This window comes from Lepidochelys kempii, chromosome 6 (genome assembly GCF_965140265.1).
Source record: "Lepidochelys kempii isolate rLepKem1 chromosome 6, rLepKem1.hap2, whole genome shotgun sequence".
NCBI classification, from domain to species: domain Eukaryota; kingdom Metazoa; phylum Chordata; order Testudines; family Cheloniidae; genus Lepidochelys; species Lepidochelys kempii.
Genome location: NC_133261.1, coordinates 65,057,240 through 65,075,608, shown reverse-complemented (window position 1 = coordinate 65,075,608; position 18,369 = coordinate 65,057,240). Strand labels below are relative to the sequence as shown.

At 44.1% G+C, this 18,369-nt stretch overlaps 1 protein-coding gene across 8 annotated transcripts in view; it reads right to left on the bottom strand.

Annotated features, from left to right (window-relative positions):
- Positions 1-2,132: 2,132 nt before the first annotated feature.
- Positions 2,133-18,369, bottom strand: part of RAD51B (RAD51 paralog B) — a 716,515-nt gene continuing 700,278 nt past the window's right edge. For 7 of the 8 annotated variants that reach the window (XM_073348429.1, XM_073348426.1, XM_073348430.1 and 4 more), the window contains one exon: positions 2,133-4,928. In XM_073348429.1, the coding sequence (XP_073204530.1) occupies positions 4,792-4,928 (137 nt within the window). In that variant the 3' untranslated portion in view covers positions 2,133-4,791. The remainder of the gene's footprint in view (positions 4,929-18,369) is intronic. The other variant, XM_073348431.1, reaches the window with a different exon arrangement.

Here is an 18,369-nt window from a genome sequence, read left to right as displayed (position 1 = left end):
TGACAGCTTCGCGACTTGCAACACTTATTAAATTCAGTCATTTGTCAGATTTGTCCTGCATTTTGGGGCCCCCTGTCGCTGGGGGCCCCATGCCACCGCACGGTCTGTTTTATGGGAAATCCACCACTGGTGAGGAGGTGTGGTGGGCATTGCAGGGAATCCCAGAAATATAGGGAGAGGGTGGCACACAGGGAGCTTGTGGGAGGTAATGGAGCAGTGCAAGGAGTCCTTGTTGTGTGCAATGCGCTTGGCCTATCAAAGCCACAAAGTGTGCAGCCCCCTAGTTACAGGCCAGCTGAGCAGCCAGGCTCCCGGAGTGCATGTGTGAGGTGGATTATTTTACTGTAAAAGTGTTATACAATCCATGCCATATCCCTTTTGGGCTATGAGCCTGTCTGCTGCTGTTGGCATTGGGCAGCAGCTGGGTGGTACAGTGGAGTCAGGCATGCTTCCTTTTGAATCTGTGTTGAAGCAATGCCCAAGCACATTAATAGGGGGCACTATTCTGATGTCATTCAGATGAGATGAAAATCAGAGGCACTCACTAGTTTGTGGTTATTACAGAACCCAACGCATTACCAGCAAGAGTTGGTTTGTTAACCCCAGCATTCTGGCCAAATTTCAACTCTGCTATTTATATCCTCCCTATGTAAAATTGTCCCTGTAGCTGCATTTGTGTATAGACATCTTCCCTTCTTGTCTTCAACAGCTGTGTAGCGTTGCTAGGCACTGTTAAGTGGCTGCCATGTTGCAACTCAGACCTGGCTGCATTTCAGTGATGGACGAAGTGAGTGCTGTGAAAAGAATTTTCAAAGCACTTTGGATCCTTTACAGTGGAAGGTGCTATGGAAATGTACAAACATGCCATTATCTTAACTGGGGCATGACGTCACAAAGAGGAAAAGGACATTCGCAGGTCATAGGCCTGGGGGCGTAGTGGGACATAGAAGAAACAGGAGGAAGCTGTCCTTGAGTGATCTAATTTTCTCTCACCCTCTTTCCTCTGCAAGTGCTGGAATGAACTGCTACATGCTGGTTTGGCTCCTGACTGGCCTCAGAAGTTGTTTGTACAGTGTGAGAAGCCTTCAAAAAGTCAGTTTAACTCAGTATGTGCCCTTTTGCATATCTGCTTACAGAGGAATTTGGATAGGGGAGGAAAAGAGAAAAGAAATCAGTCCAGGCCTTTTGAACTACAAACCTGTAGTGGTCCCTTTCACACAATAAATCATGTTCATGCTCTTTTTTTGCTCACCCATAGTGGAAACAAATCTGTTCAACTGGCAATTAATTTCTTAGAGAGAGCCTGATCCAATTAGTGCAGGAAGTGGCTGGTGGATTTTACTATTGTCCTTAGAGAGGAGAAAGGAGACGGCTGCAGCAGTCTAGTTGCAAGATTCATAGCATGGGATGCAGCAGGAATTGAGTACATCATGTGTTTGTAGGGCCATGGAATCACAGGAATAGGAACAGAAGAGAATTATTGGTTCATCTGGTTAATTTCCTTGCAAAAGCAGGCTTCTCTGGTAATCTGGGCTTGGTTGTGACATTTATGCGGTGACTGTCTGTGACTGTCTGTGCGGTGGTGGAGCAGAACTGGCCAGGCCCAGCAGAAACACTGGAGAGATTGTGCCTCAGATTGCTCTCACTGGTGCACCAGCCCCACCCTGGGAGCTAGTGTAGAGGGGGATAGAGCTCTGACCTTGGCTCCCCACCATCCATTTTCGTCATCTTAATCCCAAGGGGGAGCAGTAGTCAGCAGGTCTCTGTGCTTCCCAGGGGATGAACAAGGAGTACAGGGGCTGTTATTCAGGGTGTGCTGAGGCCGTCACATCACAGAAGGGGAAGTATAATTATTAAGGTTTGAAAATGTGGGGGATGTTAGAGAGACAAGGTGGGTGAAGTAATATCTTTTATTCACACCCCTTGTCTCGTTAATAGCCTGCGAACGGCACAGCTACAACATCACTGCATACAATAATGTTCAAAAAACACTCTAACTCCTTAGAAATATTAAAAAGCTTAGTGCCCCCCCCCAAGCATAACATTCCTATAATGCAGGATAAATCAGTTAAACAATCCTTGCATTTTAACATTTAAAAACTATGTGCTCCCCTCCTCTACCTCCCCCCCAAAACAACAAGGCGTTTTAAGTCTAAACAGATCCTGGCTGTTTCTTGGTGACCTGAATGCTTCTCGATGGAATTTTCCCTGCCCTTCAGCCTTTTGTAGTTCTGAAAGGTCCTGGACTCAGGCATGTGACTGTAAGAGCCAGAGCTGGCGTTAGGCATAAGCAGACTAAGCAATTGCTTAGGACCCTGAGCAGCTCGAGGGGGGGGCCCTATTTGCTGTGTGTGTGTGTAATATTCCTGCTTAGGGCCCCCAGTGGCTAACACCGCCTCCGGTAAGAGCAGAGACACTTCTGCGTCTGAGTGTGCTACCAAACATCTATAAGCTACTCACGTGAAATTGGTACATACTAGCGCAGCGGGACCTTATTAAAAAGCGGCCATGGCAGACAACATTGTCAAGCTGAAAACTTCGACTTTGGTTTAAAAATAAAAAAAGCCTCCTCAAAGTACCCAACAATAACACGACAGCCAGGGAGTTTCTCTTCCCCAAGAAGCATTTTGGAAATTTTATGAAGTAGCCTATTGAAATGGAATAACATGCTTGGCAACTATAACAATTCCAGAGAGAGGAATGTGAGAGAGAGAGTGTGTGTATGCAGAGCACTCTTCTCCAGGTTGCTCTCCCAACTTACTAAGTAAGAAGGAAGATTATTTTCTGTGCCCCATCCCATGCTTAACCTCTCTGCTGGGACTGCCAACGTGAGTGTCAGTAAGTGACACATGTCATGGCGTTTTTGAGATGCGAGCAATTGTCCACTAGGAACTGGATTGAGGCTATTGCCAATAGAGGATTACTGCACAGGCCTATGGGGCCATGCCTAGGGGTTCCCACAGCGGCCCTGGGGATGGAGGAGCTCTCGCACCCCGCTGCTGCCAGAGCTTCTCCGGTCTTGGGGCTGCAGCGGGGGGTGGCAGAAAGGAGTGAGTGGGGAACGGGGATGCAGTGGAAGGGGTGGAATGGGAGTGGGGTTCACGGGGTGGAGAGGGGCAGGGCTATGGGTAGAATGGGGAGGGGCCATGGGGGAAGGGGGAGAATAGGGTGGGGCCATGGGCGAGGCCACAGGTAGAAGGGGCGGAGCAGCAGGAGGAAGGGGTGGGGCAGGGCCACAGTTCTGGCATCAGCGTGCCCCCCCACCCTTGCTTTGGCCCAGGGCCCAAAGAGACCTTAATCCACCTCTGCTATTGGCTCACTTCACGAAGACCACCCAACAGCCAGCAAATGATAATGACTTTCACTCACTATCAACATTGGCTGGAGTGGAATGGCCCTAAAGGGAAAACCTCTCTTCAGCCATGTAGCATTTTTCTGGATTCCTCATTTTGCATTTCATCACTTGGTTTTCTCTTTTTGATCAATGCATGGTGTGTTCAATGTCACGCCAGAGCGGGCAGAGCAAAGCACTCTGAAAAATAGTGGCCCCCATCCGATACCGGACAATATCATGTCTGGTTTTTGTCCCAGTACTGGATAGTGGACAAACCACCCCAAAAGAGGCCAAAACCAGATGAGTGATCTCCCTAGTTATGGAGAGATGGGCATGGTTTGTGCTTGCAGAAAATTAGGAGCCAGGAATTTGTAATCCCAGCTCAGGCCATGTCTATGCTACAGCGGCGCAGTTACAATGCTGCAGCTGTTCCACTGTAGTGAAAACACTTCTTACATTGACAGAAGGGCTTTCACCATTGCTGTAATACATCCATCTCTCTTCCATCAACCTAGCTGCGTCTACAGTGAGGGTTACGTTGCTCTAACCGTGTTGCATAGGCTGGAAACGTTTTTACTTCCCTGAGTGCTGTAGCTAGATCGACCTAATTTTTAGGTGTAGACCAGGTGTGATCTTGAATAGGTCACATTTTCCCACCTGTAAAATGGGTAACAATTGCTTTCCTTCCTTGCAGTGGTGTTGTGAATGTGAAGTGTTTTGAAGACAGAAAAAGCTGACCTGTGGACATACACACTAATCTTCTAGAATTTAGCCACGAGAAGGACGAGACTGCAATCATTGCTACACTTTCTCCCTCAACCCTGAATTGCCATAAGCCTATGATTAGATTTCACTGTGATACACAACAGGCTAAAAGAAAAGGAGTACTTGTGGCACCTTAGAGACTAACACATTTATTTGAGCATAAGCTTTCGTGAGCTACAGCTCACTTCATTGGATGCATTCAGTGGAAAATATAGGCTAAGATTATTCTAAAGTACATCATAGACTCAAGAGCCACTGAACTGCTGTGCTTTAGTCAAACCAACTGGTTGGTTCAACATTTCCCTGGAGATTGTGAACTGACATTTCAGGACTAATTGAATTCCCCTCTCACTCTTGGAAGTGGGTCTTCCAGGTCAGGAAGCCCATTGGCAAGGCCATGGTAAGATGAGGATGCATGTGATGCCACAGCCTGAGCTGTATCTATTTTAGAGCACCAATCCTGCATCTTTCTTCAGCATGTCACCTAAATTAACCAGAACTAACACAGAACTTTTATATCACTAAATATAATATGGCTACTCATGTACAAAGAACAAGAACCACATTCAAAGTCACTCTGTTCAGAGGTAAAAGAAGCAGCAATTCCACAAAGTGCTTCACAGGAATTTAAAGAAATCACATTAGGCAAAATATCTGTGCCATGCCTCTCTCCAGCTGAGACACATTCTTCTTCATATGGGTTGTGCTAGCTTGAGGCTTTCAGCAGTGGAACTGGGGAAGCCATCTTTCAAGATATTGGTTCTCACTCTTATGGCCTGCAGTACAGGACTGGAGCCTTCCCAGCTGGCATCTGGGTGGTCCTTTCCATCTGAAACACACAATCAAGAAGGCCAATGAATCATGGAATGCACTTGGATCATGACCAAATGGTAGCATTTCCCCTAGTGCAGAGACAAGACATATTGTGTGCTTCAGCCAGTCAGAAATCTGGTTTACCCCTGAAAGCAAAGCACATTAAACTTTTCAGTGTAAGCCAGTTTCTGACTGGCTGAAGCTGAATTTACTTATTTGATTTTTAACTTTTAATCAGTGAATAATGATCATGTCTCCAGCAGCCTGATTGGCTGTCTTGGGGCCTTGCAGTCACTGGATTGTTTGGCTTGGAACAACACATGCAAAAGTACTGTAGGTCTAGCTCCTTTTTCTAGTTTGTCTGATTGGCTTTTTCAGAGTTTATGATGCTCCTCACAGAGGCAAACTCCCACACTGGGCATCTAAGTGATAGGGTCAAACTGCCCCTTCTCTGATTCCCCCGATCAATCCCTTTGTCTATAAACCAAACCTTAGCCTGATCCAATCCCTTCAATCATTCTTCACTAGATCACACTAAGGGCCAGCTCCTAAGATGGTGTAAACTGGCATATCTTCATTGAAGTCAGTGAAGCTATGCCAATTTGCACCTGCTGAGGATCTGGCCCTATGTGTATCAGTCAAGGTCCACATTTAGGCTGTCCTTGCAGAGACCTCCAGCTGATAGGGATGTAACCTACTCCACTCATCTACCCAATTTCCATATTACAGGTTATAGTCTAAAGGTAAAAGTGCTTTTAAAAAAATGTCCGAGGGTTAGATGGTACCTTCAGGGCTTGCAAATTATTTTCCAACTTTTAATCAAACTGCTGTGAATACAGACCAAGTATTGTTGCTCACCAATACCTTCAGTGTTTCATCCCTCTTGAAACAATAAGAGTGGGCATGTTAATAAATGGACTGATAGACTTGTCTAAATGTACTTTCCTTAAGTACCTCTATATCATCTACTGAAATACAATGAAATATTTAACTTCTCACAGTACATACTCCCCACTGAATCACTATCCCTAATGCCTCCTCACCCAGCTGGAGTCAGCTAGGGGGATTCCTCCCACTCCCTTTCTCTCTCCAGTGGTAAAGCACATCAGTGTCACAGAATCCTTTGTCAGGTCATGCCAATAGCCAGAACACCTCATGGCTTGTCTATCAGACCAATCTATGGTGTTATACGCTCTGGTCACCATAGCATCTAGGCACTAAATACATCAGTAAGCAAAATGGACTCTTTTGTTGTCATCCTAGGATATTCCTCTGCTCCCTTCTGTGATTTACATCCCTCTGCACTGGTATCCAGATCCAAAGTTTTACATTAGACTTTGAAGACTAACTATTAGATTTTAAACAGTGGAGGTGAATTTATATAGGCAATGAAGGCTGTCTGTGTTCCATCCTATGCCCCCTTACAATCCATTGGGCTGAGAGCTATCTGCGACTGCCTTCCCAGTAAGACAGTGCTGACTCATAGCCTATCTGAACGGTCTCTGTCGAACAATATGGGATACTCTTTCCTCTCTGGAGAACACTCTGCTCTTATTCACAGGGTGGTTGAATCTCTTCAAAGCTCAACTTCTTTCTCCCCTAGGGAGCTACAGTTTGCTACTTCTGCTCTTAATTGGGGTCTTAGAAAACTAGACTTCCACACAGGAATCTTTGTGGCCAATTAGGACTTTGCCTCATGTACTTGGCTAAAACTTCCACTCCCCTCAGTGTTCTGCCTGGCTGCTGCCCCCCACCTCAGACTCAATCCCATTTCAGCGGTGCTAGACATATATAGTGTGTGAAGTGCTTGGAGAATAAACATGCTATATAAATGTAGAGATGTTATATTATTATGATTAACTACAGCATGTAGCAGATGCACTGTTATCTATTGGGAGGAGATAACCATAATAAGAGTACTCTTTAAGATCATCTTGATCTATGCTGTAGGCAGATGAAGAGGTGAGATAATGAACTGAAAGAGCACCCAGCAATTATCAGAACCAAAATATCCCAGGTAATAATGAATCACCAGTCAGAGCACGTCCTCCTGTTTGACAGAGGAATTAGACTGAAAAGACCTGTTTGCTGCCAGTAATTGCACTGCAAGTTGCCATAGTCCTAGGCAAATATGTACTTCTGATCATTCAGACAAGCTCCATTGTAGGACAGAAAAGTACAGTTCCCTCAAGGACCCTGCAGAGCAGTCAACACCTGCATGGGCCAATTGCTATTGTTCGCTATCAAAGCTTTGAAGAAAGTCAATAAAGCTGAGTGAAAGGAGGTAGGTTGATGGACTGAAAGGGGCCAGGATAATACCAGCATTAGCAGAGGTGGCAGTTCAGAAGGGACAATGTGCCAGGTAGGAAAGAAGTCCTTTCTTATGGTTTATTTGGAGTTTTGAAGTGAAGAGACTTGCCACTCTCTCTCCTGTCTAATGCTGTCTTTCTCCTCTCTCAGTCTGCCTGATGCTGTGTGATACCCATAATAAGCCTCAGTCTACACTAGAAAAGGTTTGCTGGTATAACTATCCACAGCAAACCCTTCTAGTGTAGATACAGTTTACACCAGCAAATAAGTGTTTTTGCCAGTAGATCAGTATAAGCTCTACCACAAAAGCACTTTTTTGTCAGTATAATTGAGTAGTCTACACTAGGTGTGTTGCCAATATAGAAATCTCATAAAAAAAATCACACCTCAACGTTACTATACTGGCAAAATATTTTAGTGGAGACTCAGCCTAAGATACTTGTAATGAGTCCTCTGCAAATGCGCAGCGTCCTTTGCACGGCTTCATGGGATGTGCCTCAGGAATCAGTGCAGTGGTTTAATGACCATTTCTAGCTTTGGAAGAGGACTAGTTGCAAATGATAGCAAATATAGAGAGAGAAGGTGGGTGAGGTAATATATTGTATTGGATCAACTTCTGCTGGTGAAAGAGACAAGCTTTTGAGCTTGCACAGAGCTCTTCTTCAGGTCTGGTAAAGGTACTCAGCCCTGGTCTACACTACAGAGTTATGTTGACGCAAGGCAGCTTACATCAACCTAAAATGTTGCTCCTGCTGATGTAACTCACCCGCTACGCCGACTTAACTCCACCTCCATGAGAGGGGTAACACTTAGGTAGGTCAATGTAGTTAGGTTGATGCAGTGCCGGTGTAGACACTGCATTACTTACATTGACTGTTACTGGCTTTCAGAAGCCATCCCACAATGCCCCATGCTGACAATTAAATTGTTGCTCGCACTCCTAATGAGGACACAAGGAGCGTAATGTGGACATGCGATTTAATTACTGTGGCAGCTGTACATTGTCGTAACTTAGGCCGACATAATTTTGTAGTGTAGACATACCCTCAGTGTCACAGCTAAATACAAGATGGAATGGATTATTTAGCATAAGTGGTTAACACATATTGTAAGAGACTATACAAGGTAAAGTGGCTAGTTCACCCATCTGCAGACATAGTACCAAAAATGGGGGGTTAGTGGGTTACAGATTGTTGTAATAAGCCATAAATCCAGTGTCTGTATTAAATTCATGCTACTCTGAAACCAGCAAAGTTATGAATTTAAGCTCCCAGGCTCGGTCTTTTTAAGGTGTTGTGCAGGGTTCCTTTGAGGATGAGGACCGAGAGATCAGACATGGAGTGACCACTTGAGTGATCATTTTTCTGTGTGAGTTCATTTGAGAGTGCAGTGATTCTCTGATTTCATCCACCTAGTTGTTATTGAGGGCATTTGTTGCATTGGATGAGGCTCACCATAGGCGCTGACTCCGTGGGTGCTCTGGGGCTGAAGCACACATGGGGAAAAATTAGTGGGTGTGCCGCACCCACCAGCAGCACACCGCATCCCGCCTCCTCACCTCCTTCTCCCCACTCAGTGTGCCATGTGCCTGCTCCTCCCCCTCCCTCTCAGTGCTTCCCACCACCCCGCCGCCTAACAGCTGTTTGGCAGCGTTTAGGACTTTCTGGGAGGGAGAGGGAGGAACAGGGATGCGGAGCGCGCAGGGGAGGAGGCAGGGCAGGGGCCGGGACTTGGGGGAAGGGGGTGGAATGGGGGCGGTAAGGGGGCAGAGATTTTGGGGAAAGGGTAGAATGGGGGCAGGGCCACAGGCGGGGGGTGTCGAGCACCCACCAGTCAGGCACCTATGAGGCTCACTGCATGTGATAGACATGGATCTTAAAATGTGTGTTGTAGGGGGTGTTGATCATCGTACCAGTGGAGATACGTCTATAGTTTTGCATCTGTTGTTCTGGCAGGGTCTGGTGCTGCTTTGAGTTGGCATGTCCTGGTCTGTGGGGAGCTTGCTTCTGATGATGAGCTTGGCAAAGTTGGGTTGTTTGAAGGCCAGAAATTTTGCTGTGACGTACTGAGTACATTTTCCAAACCTGAAGAAGAGCTCTGTGCAAGTGCAAAAGCTTGTCTCTCTCACCAACAGAAGTTGGTCCAGTAAAAGATATTACTTCACCCACCTTCTCTCTCTAAAACCCTGGGATCAACATGGCTCCAACAACACTGAAATTTACTGCAACAGCAGGCTGTGGAAGGGAACAGAAGCCTTACAGGATTGTGGCCTCCCTCTCCCTTTCCCCAAAGACAGCTGCTAACAACCCCTTAACAACTGCTACTCTAAGCCATTCTACTTCATATTCTTGGCCCATTTACAAGTTACAGCACTGAAACTCAATAAAATAACAAGACTTTTGCTGGAAAAAAGTTAATTTTTCCATTGATAAACTTCCCTAGTAACTGGTACTACATTGATGTCTGTCTCTGCAAGAAAGAGGCTAGAGATGTAGTATTTTTTTAATGAACTTGTACCAACATTCCTCAGCAATGCCATTAAAGAAAACATTAATAACTTGTAATTGTACACGAATGAACTTCATCTTGGTCCTGGGTATTATATCTCAAGTAGGATAATCCAGTAAAGGAAGGTTTTTCTGTCTCCATCTCTCTGGAGGTTTGCTACAAAGGGCCAAAAGAGTTAGAAGAGTTTTGGAACCATGTTTAACAACATTCACTGCTTTTAGAATTTTAGACTTCAGAATGTCATGCATAATTCATTTCAAATATTGCAAAAAAATTTCTGCCTTAGCCCGAGACTTAACCTACCACTTGAAGCTGCCATGACTTCTTTGTGAATTCCATAAGCATCCACTCTCTGCCAAACTGGTTTTCTAATGGACTCATCTGCAACTTTAACTGTGGAGTGAGTATTACTATTCCATAATCACACATATGCAAAATGTGGCACATTTTTAGAAGCAACACTGGCTTTCACAGCAACTGATACCTGAGGTAGGGAGCTGTTATTTCTATGGAAATATAATTATCAAAGTGTGTATTCTGGTGTGGGAGAGACTGATGCTATGTGTAATCATAGAATCATAGGACTGGAAGGGACCTCAAGAGGTCATCTAGTCCAGTCCCCTGCACTCAAGGCAGGACTAAGTATTATCCAGACCATCCCAGACAGGTCTTTGTCTAACCTGCTTTTCTGGTTAAAAATCCCCAATGATGGAGATTCCACAACCTCCCTAGGCAATTTATTGCAGTGCTTAACTACTCTGAGACTTAGGAAGTTTTTCCTAATGTCCAACCTAAACTGCCCTTGCTGCAATTTAAGCTCCTTTGGAGTTCCATGTAGCTGTGACCTGGAAAAGGTAAAAAAATCTGTTTCAGGGATTTTTACTTTGTCTCTATGGTTCAGCTGGTTTAACCGGACTGAATGATTACAGGACAAGGGTATGACTATGTAACCCTCTCTTGGAGCTACAGGCAATTGCAGGGTTATCTGTTGTGTATGCAAAACAACTTCAGTTTAAGATTGGCTGGGTGAGGTCTTCGGGAATTTCCCTACTTTATGTAATCTATTGCTGCTTCTCAACTTCCTCTATTAGCATAGCCAGGAGGCAAAAGAGCAAGCACGCCCCTGCTGGTATTTCTCAAATTCTCTCAGAAAGCAATGATGATGATTGCTCAGTGACCTACAACAATCTTGCAGCTTTCAGATCATCCCATTCCAGGTGGATAACACTTGGAAATGAGAAGGGTTTGGCAGCTGGAGGAAGTGGGATAGAGGATTGGTTTATGTGCTGGGATACTGCAGAAGAGCTTGGCAGCCAAGAAGATATGTACATGCCAGCCCCCAAATACAACTTTGCCAAAGCATCTCAACCCTGACCTCCACACCACCTGTTCTTAGCATTCCAAGTTCCCACACAGTTCTGTCAGTACACCTCAAGCATGACTTGCAGTGTCTTTCTGGTTCCAGTCCTGGGACTTCTCCTGAACAAATTTAAGAATTTTATTAAGATGGTGTTAAAAGAAAAAGAAAATGGAACAGAGTTTAAGCGTAGAAGTTTCTGGTTATCAGGGAATAACGTACAGATTATCGATGGGTGCGAAGTTCGGTTTAAGATCGGATGGCGTAACGAATACATAATCTGCAATATCCCCAATTGGGAGTAAAAGGTTAATGGGACAAAGTACAGACATTGAGATATGAGGGTATGTTGTTCATATAATGGCTATGTTCAGGTGTGGAGCATAATGAGTGGATACGATGATGAGGATGGATTTACCCTCATTTGGTGAGATTTAATGTTCAGTGAATTTATGGTTCCAGTTTATATGGTCCAATGGAAAAAGTCTCTCGGTCCTTTTTGCAGTCCTGGGACTTCTCCTGAATAAATACTATGAGTCATGCTGAAGTCACAATGGACATTCACAAATGCAGGCTTGGATGAAAACAAAGCCACTTTCATTTGTAATCTAAACTAGATGAAGTCCTGCAGTCAGTGTCTATTCAACTGGTAGACTGGACAGCATTAACCTTTAGTGTTAAAGTCCCCAGTGGAACATAAGTAACTCCAACAGCCACACAGATTGTAAGAAACAAGGCACCATTACCTAAAATTGCATTTAAATGTAAATGAAGCAAGCAAGGGAAGCATCATGCCACTGATTGGGAGTGATCTGCACTGCATGGGTAAGACTACAGCTGATATACTGTGTTCAGTTCTGGACAACTCACTACCAGGAAGATGCAGGCAAACTGGAGGGAATTCAGAAAATGATCAGGAGGCTGGAAGAACTGACTCAGTCTGTTTAAAACTCTTTTTTTTTTTTTGGCCTTTATTCATGCCTGTTTAACGCCAATGCATAACAAGCATGTGGCAGACAGGATATCTTTATTAAATAGCCAACACACTGCCCTTTCAGTGAAGATATGAAAGGTCTGAATAAACTTCAGTGAAGGGTCCCCACAGGTTCTCCAAAAAAAAGCCAAGGGAAATTAACCCTGCCAAGGAAGGCAGTATAGCCTAATGGATAGAGGATTGGCCTGGGACTCAGAAACTCTGTGTTCAATTTGTGGCTGTCCTACTGGCCTGCTGGGTGACCTTAGGCCAGTCATGTCACCGCTCTGTGCCTCAGTTTCCCCATCTGTAAAATGGGGATGATAATAATACTGACCTCCTTTGAGAAGTGTTTTGAGCTTCTACTGATGAGAAGCACTGTGCATTATTATTCCTAGTATTTCTAAGGTAAAAAACAAAGAAAGACCAAAAGCAACCTCCCAGGCCTTCTTCAATTGTTAAAAAAATTGTTCAAAAGAAGGGCACACAGATAATTACCAAAACAAAAATAAAACTAAATCCTTGGTGGGTCACCTTCAACTAGGAGTAGCAGGGGGGTTAAATTAAGAAAAGGCTGGCTCTCAGGACTGCTGAACAGTTTTGCAGTTGAGACTCCCGTTGTTTGAAACATTTAAAACTAAACAGTTCAAAGCACTAGCAACTACAGTGTAAGGAACAATCTTGTGCTAGCCCCGGGAGGGAGAAGAGCACTGGATGGCCTAGTAGATTTTATTCATCTTTAATTTCCATGATTCTAAGAGAGCTCTTGGCCTTTTGGCTAAGAGTAGCTATATTCTCTGTTCTTATCAACTGGATACCTGTAATGCCTCTACCAGGGGGGCGATATTGTGATCTTGCAGTAGGATGGACTGAGGCCGGGTCTACACTATAGACCTATATTGGTATAACTTTGTCACTCAGGTGTGTCAAAAATCCACACTCCTGAGCAACATAGTCATACCTCCTCCCGTCCTCCCCTCCTCCCCCCACATAGATAGCACTAAATTGACGGGAGAGCTTCTCCTGTCAACCTGGCTACCACTTCTCTGGGTATGTGAAGACAAGCCCTGAATGATCTCTCTTTTCCATCCCTAATTTCTATAATCTAAAACTAGTGGTTTGCCTAGAAACATACCATGATTTTATTGGGACCCAAATGAAAGATCTTATGTAAACAGCGTCATAAGACAGAGAGCTGATAATGAACCTTTATATGCTTTAGGTCAGATTTGTCAAGGTGGGAACTGGGAGTAGTTTGGGGGAATCTTAGACCTTGTCTACACAAGACTAATTATGCAAACATTTTGCACTGTTGCTAACCCTAGTTCAGCTCCACTGGTGATAGCAGTGGTGGGAGTCCTAGTGTAGACAATGCTCCTGAGGCGACCCTATCCTTTGAACCTGCACTGAAATCCAAACTTTGGGTCTTGCCATTGTTTATTGTCAGTGTTTTGGGTCACTATGTGGGGGCAGAAGGAGGGGGATAGCAACAGAAAAAAGCACTTTAGGATTAGACCTTTTTTTCTTCATCTCTTCTTTGCCTCTAGTGTTTGTTGATGTCTAAAAATGATTATGAGCTGATTAGGATGGTGCTTGTGTGCTACAGCTCTGTCTTAGGCCTTGTCTACATGGCCACTTATAGTGCTGAGACTTTCTTCGCTCAGGGGTGTGAAAAAACACCCCCCCCCGAGCGATGCAACTTTCAGCGCTGTAAAGTGGCAGTGTAGACAGTGCACCAGCCCTGGGAGCCGCGCTCCCAGCGCTGGGAGCTATTCCCCTTGCAGAGGTGGTTTTATTACAGCGCTGGGAGAGCTCTCTCTCAGTGCTGAAGCCATGACTACACAGCCACGTTAAAGCGCTGTCATGGCACTGCTTTAACGTCAGCTGTTTAGACATACCCTTACTCTCCTCCCTTTCTGCATCTGTACAGGACTTCAAACTGCCTCTGAAAGGCTCCCAGCCCTCGTTACTTTCATTTGCATGGTTAGCAGCAATAAGAAAGAAAAGGCCCAAACATGTCAAGTATTGGGTCTGTTCCGCCAATTCCAAGTTGTGGGGTGCGGAGGGTAAAGGGAAGAAAGATAGATAGAGACGCTTAGGGTAGGATGAGCTCTAAGCGTTCATGTTTTATCTTATCTTTTACATACTCAGAAAAGAATGTAAGGGCTTGGCAAGGCTTACAGTTACAGTGGAGTACAAGGGAACACACTTCACCCTGTACCTGCTAAAATGAGGATTAATGTTTTCTGGACACTAAACCTCCCCTCTACCCCACACAGAAATGCCCTTATGAATGAATTGCCAATAGAGAAATTAACATGTTACTAACAATCATGTAAGTTAAGATAGAAAATACCTATATGATCCCAACTAGTCTCTTTCCCTGCACCAGAGGCCTGTGAAGTATCATTCCTACAGTATATTTTCCTGGGCTTTGCTCATCTTAGATTTAAAGAAAAGAGTATTCTACAGTACAATTGACCTCAACATCATTACATTTTCTCACTACCCTGCCTACATTTTCTCTTAATTACATCTAATTATTTCTAGTAAGAAGAAATTTCCAAATTTGATATTCAACAGGAAACCAAAGTGGCAAAAGAACACACCTGGTAAATGAAGACAGGCAATGAACCAAAATGTCTTGAAGCAGCTGAGCTCTTGGATCCACAGACTGTTTAGAGGGCAAGGGCCTGCTGTAGGAAGAACTGTATGGTGCAATAAGATTATGAATGTAACAGGCGTGTACCCTGTAAAAAGTGGGGGAAAGTAGAGATTTGCTGGCTTAAGCAAATCATGGCATGGGGTGTGACTCATTCAGGGCTAGTGCTGTTGATGACAGGTACCCTAACAGTAAGAGTAACCAAAATAACTATTTCATATATGTGATCCAGTCTGAAAGCACTGATGTACAGAAAACAACTGCTTGCCTTCCTGATTAAAAAGAAGCATCAGAAGCTCCTCAAGGATGAGTTGATAGGCACTCCAGAAAACCCTGACGTAACTGTAATTATGTTATTCCTGCAGCTGATATCTGTTTGGGATGTCCTGTTTGCATCTATAACACCTAAGAGTGAAAATCCATGTTACAATCACAACAAGGCTCCATCTATACTAGGAACATTTTAAAAAATACACACTGGTGTAACTACATCGATGCAGTTACATGAGAGTGAATCCTTAATGTAGACGTGCTGCCCCCATACAAAACCAGGTTTATGCAGGTCTGACTTGCTCGGCTAAGTTAGCAGAGCAAGCCACAGTGGTAAGTGCCATGCTTTACACTGGCACAGTGTGTCTATATTAGGGATTTGTAGTGCAGATTCCTCTAATGTAGATGGGACCTAAATCTGCAGCATTCTTAGAAGGTAATTGCAATTCTCATATATACCAGTATAACACTGGCATACAGCAGATACCTTTGGGATACTGTCAGGTCAAAGCTGGCCCCAGATTGTTTTTGTAAAACAAACCTAATTTCAAATGAAATGTTTCCATTACTTCTTTTTACAGACTGGCAGTGGGAACAGGTTGGTTTTGTTTGCTTTTTCACAAATAAACATTCCCCTAAAGGGTTCACCACAACCCAAACATTCCAGCACTGTGCTAGAGTTTGAGAGTCAGAGAGTGAAAATGAATAATCTATTTTCACTGACCAAGCAGACCAAACGCAAAAATGGGGGGAGAACCCAACCCAGCACAAAGGGCAAAGAGAAAAAGGGATTTTGAAAAGCTCAATACATTGTAAACTTAAAGGAGTTACTGGTAACATGGACAAGAAAAAATGATTTTGAGCCTGTGTTCCTTTAAAATTAATTTTGCCTCATGAGAAATATTGTCTTAGGAACCGTCTACACTTCAACACTGTAAACAGACCTATTGCACGGATAATTTTCTTCCTTGCTCCTTGCCTCTTACCTTACATGCAAGAGAAGCAGGAGGGGGTGGGAAATTGGAAGAAAGCTAGAAAATATTTTGGAGTTGGGGAAAACCATGCAGACAAATCCCTCATTCTTGGGACAGGACAGTTTTAAAGCTATTTAGAAAGCAACAGGGTGACTCTGTTCAAAACATCTCAGTAGCTTCTTTTCTAAAGAAAGGGGAATTTGCCTCCAACGTACTGCTCATCTCTTGGGTCAAGTCCACAGAAACAAACAGAAAGCCCCATAAGAACAAAAGAGACAGAGACAGAAAGTGACAGAGACTAAGGGGCAAAGTCAACTTCAGTGGAATTACATTGAAGATGAACTTTGCCCTGAGTAACAATTACATGTGCGCACACGCACACACTTGCTGGATCTCTCTGGAAGACTCACATACAGATAATACTAGAGTGAAGGAATTCTGAGTGAAGGCCTGTCTGAAAAGGGTTGTGTATATAGACTAACCCAGCAACAGATTAGCCTAGCAACTGCACTACAGGGTTTCTGAAAACAGTAAACAGGAAATGGTTAAGTAAGAGCAAGTGGAGCATGCTGACTGCAGGAGCAAAGCAGGAAATAGCTGAGTGTCTGAATGGATGCAAAAGAATGCTCTCCCTCTCAGCCCTTGGGCAGTCTCAATACACCCACTTCTCCTCCACACACTACCCTTATCTCCAGAAGCCCCGAAGTCATAAAGCCTTGAAGGCTGCAAACACCTTTTGCCTGAGTAATCTGGCCTCCTCAGAATTGCAGAACCAGCCAGTGGAGTATTGCAAGGAGCTGCCTGGAAGGGGAAAAAAAAGAGATCCTCCTACTGCACAAGTGATAAGTCAGAAAAACCCAGTGAGTGTCAGAGGCTGTAGATGTGAGGAGCTAGAATGGCATCTCTGGATAAGGCCTCAGGTGCTGTGGTCCCAAATGTATTTAACATAATAATGAATTACAGAGAACCATTTCTGTAGCCCCTTTCATTCCACAGCACTTACTTTAGCAGTCAGGCTCACTCACTACTGAAATGCAGTTTCCTCTGGGATAGAACACAGCAGCTGTTCAATAACTCACAGCAACATCACACAACAGTTGGGAAAGGAAATGAAGAAGTATATAAGAATTCTTTCAACCCCTTCCATTCCCTCCTCTTACTCACAGTGTCCTTTCTGCTAATTCCAGCCAAGCAAGTTGCTGGCATCTGCTGTCAGGTGAAAGGAGCTGTGTATCTGTAAAGCCATGTCTACACTGAGGGTGCTATAGTGGTATATCTGTGGTGCCGTAGCTATGCCACTGTAATGCTGCAGCAGAGATGCAGACTAGTGACTGAAGGGTTTTTCCATTGCTGTAGGAATACCACCTGTGCAAATGATGGTACGGTAGCTAGGTTGCTTGAAGTATTATTCCGTGCATCTAGCTGTGTTTACACCCAGGGCTAGGTCTGCATAACTGCAACACTTGGGGGTGGAATTTTCACATCCCTGAGTGCTATAGCTATGTTGACCTACGTTTTTAAGTGTAGACCAGGCTTAGAATTCAGTGTGAGTCTTGGCTCAGGAGCTTGAAGGGGATCCAATAGTCAACACAATGTCTCCTGGAGCTCTCAGGCACAAGGGGGAGCATGCCTGCTGCTGCACTTCTCCAGGGACTACAGTACACATTTCCCTCCAATGCCAGCCAGGTCTGCTGGCTGATTTAGACGGGTGACGTGTCTCGACAGTAACAATTCTGACCTTGTCTCAGCGAGGATTAAAAGGTCCAATGTTAGAATGTGTTTTGCTAACATGTGCTAACAGATTCTAAAAGTCAAGTGTAGGCAAAGGACCCTTGCCTTTAACATATGCTAAACTGATCAAAATAAAACCTAGGGGAAGTCTAGGCTTTAACTTCACCAATTTAGGCCTTGTATAAATGCAGTTTATTCCAGCAAAAAATGTCCTTTTGCTAGTATAGCTTATACCAGATTCCCAAATGAAATAAACGTTCCTAGCAAAAGCCCTTTTTTGCTGATATAACTGCATCGACACTACGCCAGTTGCCGGTGCAGAAATGTCACAAAAATATCAAACCCTCTAATCCAGTGACTCTCAACCTTTCCAGGCTACTGTACCCCTTTCAAGAATCTGATTTGTCTTGTGTACCCCCAAGTTTCACCTCACTTAAAAACTTACAAAATCAGACATAAAAATACAAGTGTCACAGCGCACTATTACTGAAAAATAGCTTACTTTCTCATTTTTACTTTAGAATTACAAAATAAATCAATTGGAATATAAATATTGTACTTACATTTCAGTGTATAGTATACAGAGCAATGTAAACAAATCATTGTCTATTTAGTTTGTACTGACTTCGCTAGTGCTTTTTTTTTTGCCTAGTTTTACAACAGGGTGAGTTG